General features: G+C 41.8%; 1 protein-coding gene across 2 annotated transcripts in view; it reads right to left on the reverse strand.

Annotated features, from left to right (window-relative positions):
- The window catches only part of Myocd (myocardin), a 96,148-nt gene that overhangs the window by 25,082 nt on the left and 48,092 nt on the right, over positions 1–22,974 (reverse strand). For both annotated transcript variants that reach the window (XM_004646088.2, XM_023706353.1), the window contains 3 exons: positions 21,147–21,308; positions 6,140–6,315; positions 2,339–2,464 (listed from right to left, as the gene is read on the reverse strand). In XM_004646088.2, coding sequence (XP_004646145.1) covers positions 2,339–2,464; positions 6,140–6,315; positions 21,147–21,308 — 464 coding nt within the window. The remainder of the gene's footprint in view (positions 1–2,338; positions 2,465–6,139; positions 6,316–21,146; positions 21,309–22,974) is intronic.

The raw sequence follows: 22,974 nt of genomic DNA on the forward strand, positions 1-22,974 counted from the left end.
CGGACACAACATCCTTGTCTGTCCTGGCAAAGGCATAAGGGAGCCTGAGAGCCCCCTCCCCCATCTTTCTGCCAGGACCACAGACCCTGATGTGGGGCATGGAGGCCTGGGGAAGAGCCTCCTTTTGATTGTAGTAAAATCCAAGTTCTTCTACAGTCCACCTCTACCTGAAATGGTCCAGAACATATTCCTCACTTCCAAAAGCATCTTTACCCATGAAGCAGTCCATCTCCATTCCCCCTGCTCTGGACCCTGACAACCACGAATACGCTTTCAGCCTTGATATAGCTGCTTATTCTGGATATTATATTTAAGTGGAATCAGACAATATGTAGCCTTCTGAGTCTGGCTTCTTGTGCTCAGCATAGTATTTTCAAGTTTCATTTGTAGGGCTGCAGTTATTAATATTCTCTTCCCTTTTATGACCAAGTAATATTCAGTGATGTGGCTATCCCACGTGTTATTTATAATGCATTGCCTGATGGACATTGAGTTGGCACCAGCTTATGGCTGCTGTAGAGAGCCCTATGATGTCCAGGTATTGCTTTTTGTTTTAACACTTACTTGCAATTCTCTGAGGACACATGGCTAGGAGGGGGATAGCTAGCTCAGGTAGTAAATCCTGTTTTCCTTTACTGAGGAACTAGTGAACTGTTTTACTCAGCAGATCTAGCATTTTACAGTTTCAGCAACAGTGTATGAGAATTCTAATTTCTCTACATCTTCATCAACACTCACTGTTTTCCACTTCTCTTATGAAAGTTATCTTAATGCGCTGAAATGGCATTTCACTATAGCTTTAACTTTCATTTCGTTAATGACTAACGTTGAGAAACTTTCGTTTGCTAGTTGGAAATTCATACCTTCCAGGAGAAGCATCTCTCAAGTCCTTTGGGGCCTGTCTTTCTGACATAGAAAAGGCACCATTGGGGTTCGGTTGGGCCCTGTTAAGCCAACCGAGGAGACAGCAGTCTCCTTCAGGGTAGGAGTCATCCTTTATTCAACATTAAGAGAACCCTCTGAGACTGTAGGAGCACTTTCTCTGACATGGACATTTTATAGCTTGAGAGCAGAGTTACTGCATGTACTTTCTCACTGGTCTCACATGATCTTTTCAGGTCAAGAGGTTACAGATGCCTTATTCTAGCTGAGCTGCCCCTTTCTTGGACAAGCCCTCTAGTATCTTCTTTACCTAAAGTGATGAGTCTTTAACAAAAAGGATGCTCAGCATTGATCATCGAGAATTCTCCTGGGCCCACTGGCGGGTGGTATTAATGCCACTCTGTCCTCCCTGTGGGTTCTTGTCACACCTTACTCACTAGCAGGGAGGCAGACGACTTTGCTAATTGGAATCATGTAAAATTTAAACTCTGCTAGAAATGCTAATAAAATCTCTCTTATATACAGCATTAGAAATACAGTGAGTCAGTTCTTCCTCTTGCCCTGCAGTACATGAAAGTCATCAATAGTCCCATAATTTCAAAGCTGCTGAGCTGAGTGAATTATAAGCTGAGTTTACAGTATTGTGGTTTGGTGGGAGAACTTTATTGGGAAACTGAAATGTTCATTATCCATTCAGAACATAAAACTGTTACTTTATCATTGACTCCTACTGTAATTATAGCCTTCTTTTTCTTTTTCAAAAAATCCCCTAGTGTCAGTATACCCCGCACTAAGTGATACCACTAGAGCTAAGAAAATATACTCCCAAGTACAGTTTATGTAGTATAAAATGTGAAGAAGGCCAAATGACTGCCAAAGGCTGGTTGAGGAGAGAATTATCTCTGAATTTTAGATGTAAGGCTGGGAAAATGAAATGAGCAATATATTAAAATGATTATAGCTATTTGTCTATTGGGAACAGAAACCCTCTTTCCTTAGGAAGTCTGGCTTGAGGGATATGGCTTTGATATTATGCAAAGTCTTTGGGACTGTTGTTAGTGCATAAAATTCAGTTGCCCTATACCTGTCTTCCAACACTTGTGCTTTCTGCATGCATTACACTCAGCTCTGTCTATCTCAAAGGCAAGCTCATGAACTCTGGGTCAAGAACAAGCTGGCTGAGCTGTGGTCCCAAAGAACTACAACTCAATACACAGGCTTCCCTGCTGCACAGAAGATCCATGCCATGCTGTTCGGATCACCAGGACTCTACCTCATACCTACAGATGGTCCATCCATTCCTCAGCTCTCACTTCAGGACATCTCTATAGGAAATGAACCTACATGCGGGTTCCTGTGACCCCTCACATGGTCAGGCCTGGCTGAGAATGCACTGCTTCAAGCTGGATCTTGGGCCAGGGGCCCAGGCAGGAGTCTGAGCCCAGTTCATCCATACCTTCACAGCAGCATGCACAGGGAGAGAGGCGTTGAGGGGGCCGAGGCCCTGCTTCCCTGCATCTGACTGGTGGCTGGGCTGGGAGGCTGAGTCATTCTTGTCATTTTCTGAGCCAGAAGAAAGATCCTGAAACCCAAAGCTTATCATTATTATGATGTAGGAATTAAACCTGTGGGCACAGAGATACTAAGGTAGAATCCCCTACACATGGCTTTGACCCTGGCATCCCAGCTTCCTACCTGTGTAAATAAACATCAGTCTACTCTTTCCAGGAGGATAACACTAAATTTGTCATCTAATTGAGGATTTTTTTTTATCCAAATAGGAGGTGTTCTTTTTATTTTATAATACTGATAGCTGAGCTACATCCCTAGCTTCTTTTTATTTTTTAACTTTTTAAAAAAATATTTGCGACAAGGTCTTGTAAACTGTTAGTTGCCTAGGACGGCCTTGAACTCAAGGATCCTCCTGTCTTCCTGTCTCTACCTCCCAAATAGCTGCACTTACGGGCATGCACCACCTAACTTTTTATTCTTTTTTAAATTTTCATTTTTAATGTTTCTTTATTCTTAATTATTGCGAATGGTGTAAGACTGGTCGGTTCTGGGACATCTTGTGTCAGCTATTTGGAGGTGTACCTTGTCTGTGACAAGGTACACCTGCTGGACTTAATGAGGCTGGGAAAGAAAGAAAAAGGGAAGAATGGATATAGGACTTTTAGGGAAAAAACTAGAAAGCTAGAATAATAAGTGGAGGAAAACCATGATAGTAATTGGAGGGAGAGTGTGTGTGTGTGTGTGTGTGTGTGTGTGCGTGCGCATATGTGTATGTATGGATACACACCTGTGTAGGAATATGTATGACTGTGTATGGGTGCATGTATGCACGTGATCATGTATATGTACATTTGCAAATGTGGATGTCTGTATGTGTGTGTACACATGTTCATGTGTGTATGTGTGCACACTTACGTGTCTTTGCATACATGCACGTGCTGGCCTTTGGCATCTGTGTCATAGAAATGAGTATGATCTTCTTTTGTGATTTAATTTTTTTGTTTTTAACAGAGAATACAAAAATAGTAAAAAAATTAGGATACAGAATCTCACTAAACAAAATGATAGGAATTCAACAACTGTCACATTGTATATTGTCTTCAATTTAGAAATATGATGTTCTAGTTGGATATATTTGCATGTGTGTGCATATCTCTATGTGTATTGGGTATATTCATAAACATCTATGTATTATGCATGTATATGTATACATCTCCATGAATGTGGGCTACATGTGTAGGTGAGTGTATTTGTATGTACTCTAGTAGGAGTATATGTCTGAATATGTATGTATGTGTGGATGCATAAACAAGTGCATTTGTGTGTGTGTGTGTAAGCATATGTGTGTATGTGTGTATATGTATGGTGTATTTGTGTATATGTCTCTGTGTGTCTGTGTGTGTTTGTGTGGTGTGTAAAGGCCAAGACAACCTTTACAAGTGGGTCATTTCTGCCCGTTGAAGACTCCAAACAAGGCATGACGACCTTTCCCTCCTCTCCCACATTCTTGTGCTGTGAGTCCGACAGTGGAGGCAGGGGCTGTGCAGGCTCTCCCCGTGGAGCTCGGGCCTGAGATTCCCAGGTTTTCCCCGGGCTCTGGCACCTGTCACAGGCCTGCGGGCTTCTTTTCTGGTAGAATCTCAGTGTCCTCATCTGTCAAACAGTGTTGCAAATGAGAGGACGTAGAATGATTTTTGCATTTTTCCCAGCATTGTTTGGTGTTTGCTCCCTTCTCCCCTTCTCGTAGCATTAAGCAGACAAGAACTCATTGTCTCTTTAAACCATTTTAACATCAGAAGCTGAAGAATTTACTGTCAGAATAATATGTGCAAATGTTCTGATAGACTGTTTGATGTTATCAAAGAAGTTGGCTGCAAAGACCAGCTGCGGCATGCAGTGGAAGGAAAAATGCTTTGATTTTAAACTCTTGCACAACAAATGCCTCTTTTGTCTCCCCTTCCATTCCACAGCCTTTTCCTGGCAGCTTTAAGTTCCTTCTGATAAAGTGAAGGTAGGAATGACAGTGGCCAGTGACTAGCCTGGTTTTGGGAAACAGGGCTCTGGATAATGATGTTATAATCGGCCCTGATATCTGTCTGGTGTTTTGTTTTGAGGGGGGAATTAAACGTACCCTGGGGATCCTTAATGCAAAATCCCAACATCTGAGATGCTCTAATATCTGAAACTTTCTGAGGCTATCCAAATGACACTCCAAGGATAACGTTCTATACATTGAAACTTTTGTGTAAAATTATCAAAAAAAAATAATCTATAGAATTGCCTTCAGGCTATGTGTATAAACTATATAAGATATTGATGAACTTTGTGTTTAGACTTGGGTCCCATCACAAAGTGCCTCATTATGTATACAGGCAAGCATTCTAAAAGCTAAAAAAAATCCCAAATTAGAAACGCTTCTGGCCAAGCATGTTGGAGAAAGTCTAGTAAACTACTGAAAAGGAAGGAGATAGCCTGGAGGGCCCTCTCAGAGCTGGGATGTGGCAGAAACAGGGTAGGAAGCATTTGCACATCTTACGTCCACTATAGACTTTCCATCCTCTCATGGAAGGTTGTGTTCCCCAAAATATGTTCTTTTAGGGGCTGAGGAAAAGTCTCGTCAAGTCTGCGTACAACTCCTAGAACTTGATTCTCTAGCTACTGCTGCCATTCTGCTATGACCCTGAAAATCACTCAGTTGCTCAACCTCATGGAGCTTTAATTTCTCCTTCGTCAGAATGGACAGGGATGACACTGACCTAGAGGGGACTGTGATATCGAATAAGAAGATACTTGTAAATGCTTGCACCATCCCTGGGCAGGAATGAGTGTCATGGTAGTGCTGTTGTTTATGCTAATCAGGGCTCCTTGTAAATGTGCTGTAGGAGTGTATTCAGTATATTTTCCGATTTATATTCAATATGCATTATAAGTGTACATTTAAATACACATTGAAGATTTGTGGATTTGTTCAGAAAGAGGTGGCAGCTATGCTTGGATGGGGGTGGACACTGATTTTGTAGTGGGTTGATAGTTAGGAGCCTGTTATGGCCTGGACACCCTGCTTTGTGCAGTCAGCACTTCCTTCTCCCTATCACCTGAAAGCCTTAGAATGATTCCTCAGTGGAGGGAAAACTGTGGACCTTGAAATTAGTCCTGTTGCAGCATGTCAACACAGGACATGGGTGGTGAATTAACCAATCTCATGGAGCCTCAGTTACCCTGTCCATAAAAAATGGACATAAAAGGCATCTACTTGGCAGACTTGATACTCAAAAGATAAATCAAAGGGCATAGTTCTGAGAGTTCTCTTTCTGTGTTTTCTGGAGGTTTTTGTTATGACACACAGATTCTGTGGCTGAACAGAGTAAGAAAAAGATGTTAAGCTATGTGTCATCAAGAGACAGCTCTGATCTCAACTCTCTCGGAGGAGACAGCAGGATCACAAGTTTAGTTCAAGTCCAACTTGTTTCAAAATTATAAAAGAAAGAAGACTGGAGTACAGCTTAGTATGAAGGCCCTAGGTTGGATCTCTAGTACAGAGGACAGAAAGTAAAACAGAATGGGGGAGAGAGAGATAGAGAGAGATAGATAGAGAAAGAGACAGAGACAGAGAGAGACAGAGACAGAGAAGCAGAGAGACAGAGACAGAGAGAGAACAAATTCTGGGTTTTCTTGAGCAAAACCAATAGTAGCAGTGTTAATTGTAATACTATGAAAAGATGGCAAAGCTGAGCCTTTTTTGTACCTGGACTGTCCCCAGAGAGCCTGCTGCAGAGGCTTCGGTGGCTTTAGCATCTGGCGGGGACCCCACTGAGCTGTGGGGGTCTTCGTTTCGTGCCTGATCTGGGGAGAGCCCATCGCTGCTGCTGTCCTCTTCAAAGGCAAAGGCATCCGTGGACTTGGAGAAACTCACCTGGTTGCCTTGGGGAGGAAAACCAGAGACTCGCATCAGTGGTGAAGGGGTTGGAAGGCTGCCTGTGAGATGCCTGTCTGCATAATCCTTGGGAGGAGCACGCATTTCTCTCCCCAGATTTCAGTATAGGTAGGAGGGCAGAAGTATTTTAAATTGAGGTTCCCCATATGAAAACTTGTTTTTAAGAGGAGTGTCTGTTTGGCAGGGATGTATTGAAGGCTGATCATCTTTTGTGAACCTTTACTGTGGGCACCTGCATTTCTCCCCATTTTCTATGGTAGCCCACACCTTTTTGAAACCAAATTGGAGAAGGTAAAGGAGAGAGAGAGAGAGAGAGAGAGAGAGAGAGAGAGAGAGAGAGAGAGAGAGAGAGAGAGAGAGCGCAAAGGGTGTGAGGTTGCTCACAGAGGACAGAGGAGAATGACTGCCATCCCTCAGGTCTGTAGATGACAGAACTGTGTTGACAACATGCCACTTTCGTCATCTTCAAACATAAAGCAGGGCACACAGTGCAAAATGTTTAGCTTTGGTAATAATCATAAGCCCAGCCAGCTACCAAGTTTAAATTCCTGAACATCAGATGTAGCGAATGTCACTAGTGTCCCAAAGAGCCAGTCAACAAAAGCCTGTTTATAAGAGCTATAAATGTGTCTCAGAAACTTCACACTGATTCTTCTTTCTGATTATTTAGATTTTTCTCTTTATTCCTCATGAGTTTGTTTCTGTTTCACAAGTCCTTCACAGCTCCCACACAGAAACTCTTCCTCAGTTCCCTGCATAGTTTTTCTAGGGAGGCAGATGGACTGTCTTGGGGACAGAGGTTATCAGATCAGATGGGGCCATTGTGACATCACTTTGTGTCCCTTACACTTTGCACTGCCAACTTTGCTTTGCTTTATTGTCCAGCTGCACAGCACACACTGAGCTCTCCTGATCCAATTCTAAGCGCTGCTCTTTGAAAGGAAGTTTTCCAGCCCTGTGCTCAACAGTCACACTCACAAGAACTTTTGACTCTTTGCTTGGTGCTGATAAGAGAAAGGAGCTCTTGCTATGGTGACGGGGAAGTCAATGAGGAGCTGGAGGTAACGGAACAAATGTGGCCCTGGGCCTGTCATCACCGCCACTGCTGGCATCTGTCATGGACCCTTGTGGCCAATCAGGAAAGAGGCAGGCAAGGACAGGGCATGTGGAAATACAGCCATTGGTCCCCTGGGCAGCCCACTAACCTGGAGGGGCCTGGACACCGGCCTTTGGCTCCACAGGTCCTTCAGAAAAGTCTCGATTGCTCTGCTATGATTAGGAAACTAATTATGTTGCCAGAAACATTCGCAGCACACAAAAGCTTGAGGTACATACTGTGCCTTCTGTGAAAATGTGCAGTTTCTTCTAGATTTAACTCCATGTGTATAGCAAGATATACACAATCACATTTAAAAAGCATTCCATACTGATAGGATGGAATGGACAGTACAGTTCAGGGCTTAGCTCATGGGTAGAGCATGAGTGAAGCCCTGGGTTTAATTGCTAGCACCATGGAAAGAAAAGGAAAAGGAAGGAAAGGATAGGACAGGACTACTTTTTTTCTACTCTGTCATGTGAGAACGGAGATCTTCCTTATTTATTTATAAAGAATACTTGCCCAATATTGCACCGTACTAAAGGAAGCCTAATATTGTCAATTCATCCTTGCACATTTTTTGATTGTAAAATAATCTAAAAAAATAGATAAATCTGGAGGATAGGAACATCTATTTATATAAAAAAACTTAAATAAGTATCAACATTTTCTCACAATTGTGCCTGATATCTGCTCATATTTCAGATTATGAATCTCTTCGTTAGAACAAAGAGATTTTCTTGTCTATTTGACAAATGCTGAAGTTTTCTTTGAGAACAGGATCTCTCTTCCTTTTGTACCCTGGAAACATTGTGATAGTGAGGAGAAAAGAAAGAAAATATCTCAGGAAAGAGCTGGAAGGGCATGGAAAACCTGAAGTTACCCACAGTAAATCAGCGCAGTCCTTCTACTCTGACACCTGGCCACCGCTGACCACCTGGCTGAGATCCTAGAATGCTGTGGAAAGGTCTAAGAGAACGATGTTTACAACAATGGAACAGATGTATGAGGTATGAAAATACGGCACAACTTTTTAAAAAAGGACTTGAGTGTCTATGGTATAGGTATCCATGGGGGTAGGGGGTCCTGGGACTAATCTCCAGCTGAATCTAAGGGGTAAGTATAAAATGGAATTATAATCAGTTCCATTCCTTGGCAGCCTTTGGACTTTAAAAGCAGAGATAGGATGAAGCCTTATCAGATAAGCCATGGCAAACACAAGAGATGAAAGCACGAGAAGGAGGCTTTTTACTGTGTCTCCTTTGGATACTCTCAGGAATCTCAGAGAGTCTGTCAAGGAGTGGATGCCCCAGGAGTGTTGGAGGTGGATAGACAGAGAAGGGAGTGAGCTATTCAGGCCTCCTGGAGCAGATGGGATTGAATGGAGCCTGAACAACAGTTCTCCATGGACAGGGTAGCAGAAAGCACAAGGAGAGTCATGATAGTGATGGGGAGAGTGAAAAACAGAGGACAGGGCTGCAATTTGCAGGATTGGGGTGGTAGGGTGAGGAAGAAGTTCTCCCATCCAGGGGAGAGAATTATGCTAAGAACCAATCCCAGAAGAGATGTAGTCTCAGGAGTCCTCTTTATCAACTGGCATCAACCTTTCAAAGGGGGTCCCTAAATTGGATCAGTGCAGTGAGGAAGGCATGAGCACATGCAACCAAATGCACAAAAAAGGTGGGCATCAGGGCCCCAAATACAACCCCCGTGGAGCATTAGAAAGCATGATGTTGCAGGGCAGACTCTGCTGACAGGTGTACTGAGGGCTGCTTAGGGCTGCCCCTAAACAGGGGCCTGGACAACCCCCACTCTTTCAGGATTAGGAGTGGTTTTGATGGGCCACTGCCAGGGCAGAAAAGTAGGAAAAGGACAGGGGCCCACCCGACACTCACTGTTTAGTTCTTGTTGATAACAAGAACCCCAACAGTGGAGGAAACCCTGATGATTGGTGTAGTTATTCCGGATGGTCCATAAAGACTTCCAGACACCCCTGGCCTTTCTCCCCTTTGGTTCTACTGTGTCAGTGGTAGTGTGACTGTTGGTAACTTATTTCATCTCTCAGAACCTCAGTCTTCCCATTTATAGAATGGGAATATGAATACTAATAATAGCAACTGCTGCTCTGGGGTTCAAAGATAAAATAGGTGAAGTTTTGAGCCCAGTCCCTGATGGGTATGTGTTCAATCATTTCTAGCTGCTGTTATTTTTGTTGTTGTTTTTGTTAGGACCATCTGTTGGTCTCTGGTTTAACATTATCAAAACTAAAAAGACCACCCAGGATGCAGTTTACTGTGGTCAGCTTTGCAAAGGTCAGCAGAACTCCAGAGTCAGAAAAACTGGTTTGACTTGAGAGGCTCATTATGGGAAAATAAAGACCAGATAGAGCTTCCCCAAAGCAGCAGAAGCATGGCTGGAAACGAGGGCAATTATTCCCACTCCTTCCTGGTTCAAGCCTGGCTCAAGAGGAGAGAGACAAAGGTCACCTTATCTGCCATGCTCTGGAGCAAGCAAGTCTATCACCAGTGCTGGGACCCTGGGCCTCTGCTCCAGTCTCCCACAGTGCAAGGCTGGCCGGGAGCAGCTGGAGAGTGGAGTGCTGGATATTGTCCCTGCAGTTGCCAGTGTGATGACAAGGACCTGCTTTAGGAGCCCTGACTTCATCATCTGGCTATGCCTGCAGGGCCGGCTCTGGGCACTGGCCCTGGGGGCATCTTGGGCTGGTGCCTCTGAGCTTTCTCCTTTTGCTTTTTGGAAATGATTAGTTGAATGAGTCAATTGCAGTTCCTTTGCAAAAACTTTTAAACTTCTGGGATTCAACTGAGATAATGGTATTCTGGTGACCTTTCTGCTTGGACCCACGCTAAGGCCTGAAAAGTGTGAAGTGAAACATGAAACTACACCTCCTTGCTTATCTACTTCCAACCTCACTGGGGGCACAGCAGGCAAGCTATTTTAAGACATAGACAGACCACCCTGAGATCCCTCGGAAATCGAGTGGAACAAGGTCCCCTTTCTTTCCTAAGGGAGAATGTCAAACATGTGAAATGAGGTATCGTCTAAATGTGGTTCTTCCTTAAAAATACCTGAACAGATCTAGCACTGCCTCCCAAAGTCTGAACTTTAATGCGTGTCAGTGGGTGCTTGGATGTACAAGGATTTCTTTCTCTCTGACCACTGGTACTTGAGAAATATGCTGCGAGTCTTTTGACCTGATCCTAAGACTGTTCAAGTCAAGGAAACAGAAGACCAGTGTAAATATGTATCCCCCCTCAGCTCTTGAGGTTAAATCTCCAGGGACAAAGGACAAGGCTCCTTAGCCCTGTCTCTCTCTCTCTCTTTCATAGCACAGCCCTCAGCTCCACCCATTCCTCATGTGTCCAAATACTTCTCTCAGTTCTCATCCCTCCTTGCATATGATCTGCGCCTCCTCCAGTGATGCTGAGATGACACCACCAAGGCCAAAGCCCTCGACTTCACCAGGCAGCAGGAGCAGAGCATGGGAGCTGCCTTCTGCTCCGTGTTCACATTTTCCTCTCCAACGTGTCCATAAGATCCAAAGCTATTGGCTCCTGGATTCTCCTGTCTCATTCCCATTTCCCAGAACTTTTCTTCAAAAAAGTGTCTGTCGCATATGCCTTGGTGTGTTTCTTTCTCCTGAGGATCACTAGTATTCTGGAAGTGATTTCTCCTCGTGGAATGATAGATTTTGTCCATGAGAAAGTTTTACAAAAGCAAACTTTTTCACTTTTGGCCAAATCAAAGTATCCTACCACTGGCTTATAGTCATGGTTGTTGTATGTCTGCCTTTAAAACAAATGATTGATGTCAAGACTTCCTGACACTATCAGATTGACTGGATCCTTTGTACATAGGAAGGCTCTGGTATAAAGCTGAAGCCTGGGAGACACAGGTGAGTGAAGATTACTATTCAGTCTTTAGAAAGGTGAGTAACGGCTGGCTGGAAAGGGATGACCTCTTCATGAGCTTTGGGGTCTGCCATGTTGCCATCTTTATTAAAAGGTTATAATACTGAAAATAACTAATTTATCTTTGATAATGGGACTCTATGTTTTGAATAATCATTGATAAAAATTTGCTAAAAAGCAGCTAGAACATGACTCACTCACAAAGGAGAGCTGGCCTAAGGCAAGCCAAGAAGAGGTTAGGAGGAGGTCCTGGTCCACTGGAGCTGAAAACCAGGACCTGTGTACTCTTTGAAGAATTAGGATATCCAACTAGTTCTGTTTCTCTCAAGGAGAAGTCAGGCATCTGGAACATACAATGCTTCCTACGCACTAAAGGATGATCATGTCAACTAACAAGCTAGAAGAAGCCACCATGGTGTCAGGACTAACATATATTTCTGTAATAATGACCACTGGTAATTGAACTAGCCCATGCTAAACTCTAGGAGACAGTCTCTGTTCTCACACATTATCACTTGCATATATATATATATATATATATATATATATATATATATATTTATATATATTTTACTTATGTAGTATAGGTTCTTGCTACATATCTTAGACTCATAGTGATCCTCCTGTCTCAGCCATCCAAATGCTGGGATTACAGGTGTGTACCACTACACCTGGTTTTGGTAGCTGGCGTGGACTGCAGTAATGAGGATCAAACTTGGGTCCTTACACTTGCCAGGCAGGCACTTAGATTGCTGAGCTATCGCCCCAAACCATCACTTGTGTATAATATGTTGGTTGTGTTTTGTGCTCTGACCTAACCAGTGGTGTTTTTTGTTTTTTGTTTTTTTTTTTTTTTTTTTTTTGAACTGGGGATTGAACTCAGGCCCTTGCACTTGCCAGGGAAGCGCTTATTCCACTGAGCCATCTTCCCAGCCCCTAACCAGTGGTTTTCTAGAAAAGGGGGACAGGTAATCAACTGGGTGTACACTCTGAAATGTGTTCCCTGGGAAGCCCCAGTCATATATTCCTGCAGGGCTTGTCACCCTGCTGTGATTTGTCCATTTCCTCCAGCTGGAGCCTATACAGTTTAACAACTCAGACAATAGGCTCATAGGTTGGAACCAGGACATGCAGCTGGTACACTGAAAGAGGAAGCCGGGTACAGAATAATTTGGAGAGAAAAGACCTGGTGTGCTCATTTGACTGGCAGGGTGGCAATACGGAAATGAGAAGAACAATATCAAAGGTGTGGGAATTCTGTCAAAAACGTCCTTCCTTGTGTCAAGGGACATTCTAGATTATTCTATCTTATGGTTGGGAATTGTTGATCTTTAATGGAGTTTGGAAGGAAGAAGATGATGACTGAGTGGTCCTCTCAGAGCTTGGCAAGAACACAAAAGCACAGCTGCAGGGACAGCTGGAAAATGTAAACACGACGGGCCGGCACGTGGATGGAGGAGGGAGGATACGAGGAGGCCTAACCACAAGCCCAAGTCACCACCCTCTACTAAGGGAGGGGAGATGATCTCGAGAAACAGCAGGTGCATTTTGGAGTGGGGTGGGGCATCTTTGCCCATAGCATGTTATTCCAACTGCTGTCCCCAAGTAAATCCCTCTGCCTTTGTGACCTTTCACAGTACGTGGTTGCTTGCTCATAAAATCCACAGGTGCATTTAAAAGATCACTGCTAAAGAAGTGGATGCATGGAGTGAAAAGTATGAAGTGCGTGGCTCATGACTGGTGTCCGCTACTGGATAATTCTTGGGTTAACCAAATTTATATTCCTACTTCCTTGTCTGGCCCTTTGGTTTATTCTACACTGATTCTCAGTCTCTTTCTTAAATAGTACTGTATAACAGTACAGTATAACAGTGTCATGCTTAACACTTAAAAGATGTCTCCTTTTAGACATCTTCCTGTTTTCCTCTCTACACTTTTCCACAAGGTGCTCAGGAATTATTTGTGTCTTACACTACTATGTACAGCAATTAGCAACTTTATTACAACATATAATTTATTTATTATGTTTTTATTTACTGCTTGTGTACTAGTATGTCAACTCTGTTAGAGTGAAATCTACATACATACTAGTATGTCAACTCTGTTAGAGTGAAATCTACTATTTTATTCACTGCTATATCCAAGAACATTGGGTCAGGCATACAGAATTTACTAAAAAGAAATAGGTGAAAATAATGAATGAATGAATTACCACATACACTGAAGATTCCCAACTCTGCACCTGTAGTAAATCCTACCTCCTGAGCTTTGCTTCCATGGCATTTGGGGCCAACTTAATTTTTTCCTACAGGTTTCTCAAATTCAACAGTTCAAAACGAGAATTACTAATCTTTCCCCAAACCTGGACTACTTATCTTGATAAGTGATGACATCATTTGCCCCATTGCCTGAAAGGAAAACCTGGATGTCACTTTGTCAAAACTGGATAGTATGACAGTTACACAGCTAGTTTCTCTTAGTTCATTACAAAGAAAGTTTTGTGCTATCGTATAGACAAGAGATCATGCCTAGATCCTCTACTCTGAATAAGTACTAGGAAGACAACAATATGCAACGTATCAACTATTGTACCTCTCCTACTAACCTGTTTTGAAACTTGGTTTCATTGTTATATGTTTATCCTCTCTCTTTCTTAATTGTTTGGTACTGGAGATCAAACTCAGGACCTCATACTTGCCAGGCAGGCGCTTATGCCATTAAGCTAGCTTCTGAGACCTGATTATCTCTTTTTTTTCCTTCTCTTTCTTTTTTTTTATTTTAACATTTTTTTATTTTATTCATTTATTTATGTGTGTCTCTGTGTGTGTGTGTGGCTAGCTCAGCCCACCAGGGGGCAGGACTGGCTGCCATGTGGTGCTGGGGGATTGAACCGCGGTCCCTGTGCTCTGCCAAGCTTGTTCTAAGTAGGTGCTTTAGACCACGAAGCCATCTCACCAGCCCCTTCTTTCTCTTTCTAAAACAGAGCAAAACAGCCTCTCAAGACTATGCAACATTATCCTTCCTTTCAGATTCTCTTCTTTCTATACTCACAGCCTCATCAGCTCTTACCAAGAAGCCTTGCAGCTCCTTGAGGGAGCTCTCCAACTCTGCGCTGCCTCTTGCAAATCCACACCTCTTGCAGCCAGAGAGACCTTTCTACATGTGCCATCCCTCACCCTACACACACACACACACACACACACACACACACACTCATACACAGTCCTACACACTCACACACGGCTCTGGATCTGTTCAGAAAACCCTTCCCATGCCTCACCACAGATTTTTTTGGCCCACTCAGCCCATCCTGAGGGTGGGGCTGATATGGTATGTGGTGCTGGGGATCGAACTGTGGTCCCCTGCGCCTACCTAAGCTTGTCTCAGCAGGCGCTTTAGACTGCTGAGCTATCTCGCGGCCCATTCATTATTATTCTTTTTTTTTTTAGAAATGAAATTCTTTTTGTTTTTAAGGGTTTATTTATTTATTTTAATTTTTTTTTTTTTTAATTTAGGGAATGGTCTACAGGGTGTTCTCATGACTAGATTGAACTCATAGTGATCTGCCTGTTTACAGCCTCCCAAGAGCTGGGATTACAGATGTGTGCTACCATTCCTTATTATTCTTTAAACTTGTGTTTATCCTTGTTGGGGAATTAGACACATGCATATATTTATTCCCCTAAGTGACGAGAGCTTATCTGAAGTTGGAAACTTTCTCTGTTTTGAAGACACTATTCAATTTGCTTTTACCTCCAAACTGGCATTTGCTGCTCCATGTTCCTTCTCTTGCCCTTCTTTCAGAGCTCAGCTAATCTGTCACTTCTTTCAGGATACTTTGGACTGGTGCGCACATGCCTATCCCCACCACTGGGGATTTAAAAAAAAATCTTACATTTATTTATTAGGTACAAGGTTTCACTACGCACCTTGGACTCCTGTGTCAGCCTCCCTAACTCTGGGATTACAGGTGTGTACCACCACGCCCAGTTTTGGGGCTAGCACAGCATGTGGGACTTAGGGTTGAACTCGGGTCCTTGCACTTACTAGGTGGGTGCCTAGACTGCTGAGCTGTCTCCCCAGCACCTGGCCCTCCAGGCTTTACCTACTCTCTTCATACAAACTGACACAAGGAACAAGAGTTTTCTCCTCCCATGCCTTTTCTCTTGCTAATGTGCCAGTTCTTTGAGATCAGAATGGAAAGTAATTCATAAATATGTCTTTATTGTCTAGCCAACTCTTTATGTAAGTTATCTAATGGAAGCCCCCTAGCAAAAAATGTCTTGAAGAAGATAGCCATTACTGTTGCTGAAATTTTGCAAATGGGGCAACTGAGGCACAGTGAGAATAATTAATTTTTCTCTATGGTCATTAATGTAGGATCACAAAGTCCAGGTTCAAAAACCAGGTGGATGTATTCCTGAGTTCTGGCTGGAGCTTGGTTCCCCAGCACTAAATGAACAAACCAACAATAAGTACCAAAGAATCTCCCAGCTTTCCTGCCTTCAGGCAGGGTCAGATCCTGAGCAGTACTTTTTCTTAGATGTCCTTCCCTGGCTCTCCATAGCCACAGACAAGGCTACTGCTCGCACCTTCTGTCTCCTTGATTTAAAAGGTGGACACTTTTTAGCTATCCCCCCTCTATACTTCTCCCAAGCACCTGCAGCCAGACTCCCTATTCAGGTCTTCAGCTCTCCTTGTGCAAGTTCTGTTCAACAACCTAGACTGAATTAAGAGAAGATAGAAAATCAACATAAAGTCATGAATTCCTCCTTTGTAAAAATCATCTAAGCAAACTTTTTGCTAGCATAATGAAAAGAAAGGGAAGAAGGAAGAGAACATACAAAGATTTAGAATTAGAACAAAGCCTTTACATCTACCTCAGATTCAGGGACACTGAGAACTGCTGTAACTCAACACTACATACTACTTGAAGCTAAGTAACCTTGAGATTTAGGAAGAGAAGGAGAATTTCTAGAATAAGTGAAGTGTACAAATGAACTTAGGACAAAAATTTGAATACACAAATAACTATGGACAAAAGCAAGAAAGGAGATTAAAGAAGTGCCTGCTACAATGTCACTAAGTAACATTTTGAAGCAATGGATCACTGAGGTGGTACTGAAATGTTTCCAGTACATCAACAAATACAAAAAGGTAGCTCTCAATTTTCCTTGAATTATGATGGTTCAGCTTATCACATTTTTCTTTACAATGAGACAAAAGCACTGGGCTACCAGAAGAAAGTACTTCCAAATGTGCATTTTGGTCTTCTTGCAAGTTAGTGATACAAAGTATGACAGCAGCAGCGAGTCACCCCTTAGTGAGCCACAGGATGAGAGGGAAGGGACAATATTCTACAGTGCAGTGCTGCTGAGCTATGATATTTATCAGGCTAGGTTTAAAAATGCTTCTTTTTTTTTTTTTCAGTACTGTGGATCGAACTTAGGACCTTGTGTTTGCCAGGCAAGCTATATCCCCAGAAGAAATGTATTTTCAGCTTAATCATATTCAACTTGGGATGGATTCATTGAAACAGGACTCCACCATGAAATATGACCCCACCATAGTGAAGGAGAATGTGATTGCCATTTAAACCTGAGAAATGTAAGAACATCGAATTATTTATGAATATTGTGACAGAACTAACTGTATATCAAAACTTATGCTGCTGCTTCTGCAGAATAGAGTTGTTGTTGAGAAACAGCTGCTCAGAGTAATTTCTGGGCTGTATGCTCTGTTCTCATAATGGAGTTTGAATGGAAGTGCTGGACTCATGTTCGCCGAGGCTGTTTTAATAAGTGGGTCAGCGGCTCTTATTTTTGCTTTTGCATTCACTGGCTCAACACAGAGGATGACAAGGCTGTAGGGCAGGAAAATTATGAGCTGTGGGCCCAGGGTGTATTTTTGTAAATAAAGTTTTATTGGAACACAGCCACGCCCATCTGATTGTTTGTTGCTCTGGCTCTTTTCACACTACAGTGGCAGAGTGGAGCAGTTGAGAGAGACAGGGGCTAAAGCATTTACTCAAAATCACCACCTTGCTGTAGGATACAGTGGAGCAACTAGACAGAAAGAGCCTGCTGTGGAGGACTTGTAGTACAAGGAAACCCTGACCTGTTAAGAGACAAGAAATAAACCTTTTTTATTAAGATGCTAAAGCTTTGTGGTTTGTTTTGTATTATTATTCTAAGCTAGTATTATTCATTTATATGTGTGTGTGTGGCCAGCTCAGCCCACCAGGGGGTGGGACTGGTTGGCATGTGGTGCTGGGGGATTGAACCGCGGTCCCTGTGCTTTGCTAAGCTTGTTCTAAGTAGGTGCTTTAGACCACTGAGCCATCTCACCAGCCCTAAGCTAGTATTATTCTAACTAATCCAAAACATGAAAAAAAAATCCCAAATAAAGTAATAGCCATTCCTAAAAAAACCACACACACAAGAAAACATAAAAGATTATTTCCAGAAATTTAAGGACAATTAGAAAGCTAACAATACCACATGACTAGGTTGAAAAAGGAAACCCATGCCGTCTACTTTTCACATGATTTGGAAGCATTTTAAAAACTCAACATCCATCTTACAAAGTTCTTTTAGTAAAATAAGAATAGAAAAGTACCTCTTCAGAGTATCGAATGCCAAAGTGAGCATCAGAGAGCTGATGGCTACAGATATTCTCATTTATCTTATTTTTTTTCATAATTTTGTTGAGAGAGAAATAGCAATGAGACAGTTTCAAATCAAATTGGTATGACAGTTTCAATAATTAACACATTGCATACTCTCTTCTTAGTGGTTATTTGCTGTACAAGATGCAGACATGAGAGATATTCTCATCTAACAGGGAAGATTAAAATACGCTATCATCAGTATATCATAGGATATGACAAAACATGAAACATGGCCTGGGGAGATGGCTCAGTAGAATACGTGCTTGCCTGGCAAGTGCAAGGGCCTGAGTTCAATCCCCTGTTCTACCAAAAAAACAAGCAAACAAAAAACTCCCCACAAAACATACCATAACAGAGGCTATCGCTTTTGAAACACTGCCAACGTACTAATAACAGTCATATTCTACTATGTAATTTAGCCATATTCCATACTTAGTAATTATATTACCAAGGTATCATTTACTGCACATACATAGATTATATGTACTTTATAGATCATACACATAATTTTATTTATAAGCATTTTTATCTGCTATATTTTGTATATAATAAGAAACATTATTTGTTTCATATAATATATATAACATATATAATTTATATGCTTTATAAGTAAATGTATGATATATTTATAAATATGATGTAATTTATACATAAAACATGACAATTATATGTAATTTATATACTTTATAGACTTTATTTAATTTAGTTTTTAATGTATGTGGTTGTTACAGAGTCTCACTACACAGCTCTGACTCATAGTGATCCTCTTATTTTCAGCTGGAATTGCAGGCATGCACCACTATACCTGGACTCTGGCCAGCTCAGCCTGCCCCAGGGGTGCTGGTGTGGTATGTGGTGTGGGGGATTGAGCCCTGGTCCCTGCACTTGCCTAAGCTTGCCTAAGCAGGTACTTTAGTCTGCTAAGCTATCTCACCAGCCCCTACTCCATAGACTTTAAACTGATGTACTAAGTTACTAGATTGATGCTGCTTTTCAACTACCAGCCAGTGCAACAAGATAGAAAAAATTTATGGGGGAAATAAATTTCTATTTTTTATCATGGTGTACCTAAACAACTTAAGATAAACTAAGAAACTATTGAAACTGAAAGAAATCTTCAAAGATGCTCAGTTATAAGGTAAATGTATAAAACTCACGTATTTCTCGGCCAACAGTAGTTCATGTGACTTTATTTAATACAATAATAAGCTTTGCTGAGGGAAATAAAAGAAGATGTAAATAAGCAGAGAGGCATACTATATTTGCCTTGGAAGAATCAACATCTTTTAAACATGAATTCACCATAAATTAACTTATAAATTCACTATAGTATCAAAAAGAATTCTAACTGAACTGAAGTTGGCATATGAAAAACTGATGAAAATTTTCATTTAAAGTCATTTCTGAGAGTAGCCAAGAAACATCAGGAAAATCAGACCAATGTGAAAAAGACATACATTAATAAGTAGTGAAATATATTATAAAATTGAAGAAAAATAACATCAGACCTGTCTCTTAAAACAATGAAAAAATTTCAGATGTAGTCAGGATTTAAACCTAAAGATAAAACCCTGAATATAAAGTGTTAAAATAATAGTCTAGGTGGAAGATCTATATTCTTCTACATTCCTGAGTTAGGAAATATTTTAATGAAAAAAATCAGAATCAAAAATAAAAAGATGAATGGCCTACTTATACAGAAATTTAAAATTGCTATCAGTTAAATCACTATACGCAAAATCAAAAAGGCAAAGGACAAGTTGCTAAGAGGAGGGACGATGCCTGTGGCAGATGGAAGATTTCTTCCCTCTATAAAAATAGCATTTAAAAGCAGTGATGAGGAACATGCTCAGCAGAAGAAGAGAAAAAGCCACAAACTGGCTGAGACACTCAACTACGTGAAGAAATATAATCTCACTATAAACTAAAGTAAGCAAATTTGAAGAGGTTTTTTCACCTATCATATAAAAATAAATCACAAATTTATAAACATAGGATAGGATGCTTCAAGAGGTACCCTGTGGAGACTTTTTCCTGTCTGGCATTGTATCAGAGTAGTGATGGAGAGACAGTGCACAGTGAATACCCTAGGCTCAGTTCAAGGGCACGAGATACTCCTGTGGACAGACAAGAAAAGAGAAGATCACAATGGGATTCCAGTGGGGTAGTGAAAGGTGAGTGAGTTTATACTCCTGAAGTTGATATTTTTGTATTTCCAGGTTCCGAAGGCAAATTTCACATGGCCTCTAAACAGATGAGTGAGAACAAGATTTTAAAATGTTAACAAACTTGATACATCTCATAATATCCTTCACTGTGGATGAAATGCCCTTAGGAATAGGTTGTGACAATGCCAAGACATTTAAAAGCATATTGTTAAATAATGTTTACCAGTATTCTCAGAGCCATTTCTGGGCCTAATTGGGCCTAGCAGTTATAAGTGTGCAGCTCCCTTTTCTCCTGTCTACCACCATATCCCCAGGTTCTACTCAAAACTTTCTACACATGAATTCAGCACCTGAAGACTATTTGAGTACCTTGGGTGTCCATTGGTCAAAAGACTTTACACAAAGACTTTATGCAATTTATGCAAAATTAGTGTGTATGTCACTTCCTGGAGTATTTTTTCTTTGTCTTCACAGAGCACATGGATGTCATCAAGAGTGTTCATATGCATTGTGTAGCACCAGCCTCCCTCCCAAAAGCCTGGGTAGGACAGATATTGTCACCTCCATCTCAGCCAGGCCACGTGGCTTGGGAGAGTGCCAGCACATAGCAACCAGGATTTTAGGAGTTGTGGCTTCACCCTTCTTTAGAAAAGGAAGCTGAAAGGGGCTGGACTCATGACTTGGAAAAGGTGGGATTACATAGAGGAGATATTTTGAGGATTATGTCTAGTCACAAGTGCAAAATTGGCCTATATTAACTTGGCATTTGAGTGTACAAAGATGACTTTCTTCCTCCTTTCTAGGCTCTCTAGGGAATAAGGAACACACTCAGAGCATGACCCATGCACAGCTCCTGTCCAGAGACCCCCACCCTGACGGTTCCTAGCATTTTAAGTCCCTGCTGCCCTTGCATCTCACGTGCACCAGGGCCAGGCATTCCGTGTATTCAGACTACCTTTTATGGCTTCTTTCACAGCAGAATCCACAGGAAGGATGTTCTTTTCCACCAGTTCCAGAGGCCCTGGTCGGAGAGCAATCTTTTCATTGAGGTCATCGGCAAGGCGGGCTCTTTTCAGCTTCATCTGAGCACTTGGAATGGACCTCTCCGTGGTGGAGGCTGAACGGTTGAAACGAAAAGGATCAGTTTTAGAGTGTGAGGTCTTTGTTCAGTTTTGTTCTTGGCTTGGGCCTATGAAACACTGTGTCATATCATGCCCTAACATCCTAATAATTTTTCAATGGAAGCATCATCACCTCCCAAGGATTAGCACTGAAGACCAGATACTTCCAAATAAAGGCAAATAGAGAGGCACAAAGAAAACTTAGAGAAATTTGTTTTGCGAGGATTTGTGAGGGGAAAAAATTTGCAATTTGGAGCTTTTGCAAGCAAGCATTCCATGGGGTCCACATTACTTGCCTAACCCGCTGCTGTGGCATTTGGGTGCTGACCGGTTCAGGCTGAGGGGGCAGGAAACACAGTCTATGCTTAGAATGAGGAGCAGCAGTCATAGTCATATAACTTTTGAACAGTTTTAGACTTAGCAATGCTGTGACTCTGACTAGGAGTCAAATGTTCAGATTATTTATAAAGGAGAGAAATCCTTTGAAACTGTTATTTAATTGGACAGAGGGATTTTTTTTTCATCATTTTAAAGAATTGAATTTATCCAATAGGTGATTTTGATCATTTGAAGGGTGAGAAAGGTTATATAGAGAGCCCTAAACCCAGTTCTATATGGCTGAGAGCAAATTTTCTCTTTAGTGTGGGCCCTAACCCATTTCTGTGGAAGAACTTGGGGAAGGACCCAGCTAACTTGTGCTATAATGAAAAAAAGTAACTCAGATTCTATAAGTGTGTACAGTTTTGTTCTCAACTCTGTGAATTTAACAAATGATATATGTACAGACAAGCCTCCCAGCACCTTGTTCTGTCATCATCAAGCTATGACTTCAGCTGATGTAGAACTTTCCATCCAGGGGTGGTCTGGGGATGCCTAAATCAATTGCAATAAGCTGGGTCCTAAGAGGCCACTGCAGGGCTTCTTGCTGGACTCTGCCTCAGGGTGTTCTTGTCCGTTTGGTACACCAACCCAGCACTAAGCTTCAAGAAGTCCTTTCACTTGGTATTACTCCTCCCAGATGGTCCTCTCTCTCCAAGCTTACCACACACTACATTCACCTTCCCTCATGAATGGTGAGTTTCCAAGCCAAACACCACCACAGTGAGCCTGACATTGCCCTTTGTGCCTCCCCACCTGGCATCTTACTGAGCTCATTTTTGTTCCTTTGCTTCTCTACTCCATTTCCCACCATGAACACACAATTCCTTTTTTTCTGGACGCAGCAGAAAGCCTTTCTAATTCTTTCTTTGCTCACACAACCCGGTTTTTTTTTTTGTTCTGCCTCTAACAGTTCCAAATGGGCCCTGTATCTCATTGTGCTATTAATGAATTTGGGTGATAAACTCCTGGAGTGTGGGGCTTGCTGCACATCTATCAGATGTGTGGTGCTAGTTCCCCATTTCTGCCGGGCAGAATAGAGGCACATGTAAAGCCAGAAAGAGCTTGACATTTTAATGACAAGCTGTAAGGACATAAGAAATAACTTTTTTTGGTAGTACTGAGGATTGAATCAGAGCTTTGGATATGCCAGGCAAGTGCTCTGCTACTGAGCCACATTCCCAGCCTTAGAAATAACATTTCGTATTCTTTTTATGATCATAACATTACTATTTACTCACTATCATAAGTATGAAATATGCCAAAGAACTATGCAAAAGAACA

This window comes from Octodon degus, unplaced genomic scaffold (genome assembly GCF_000260255.1).
Source record: "Octodon degus isolate 3935 unplaced genomic scaffold, OctDeg1.0 scaffold00253, whole genome shotgun sequence".
NCBI lineage: Eukaryota > Metazoa > Chordata > Mammalia > Rodentia > Octodontidae > Octodon > Octodon degus.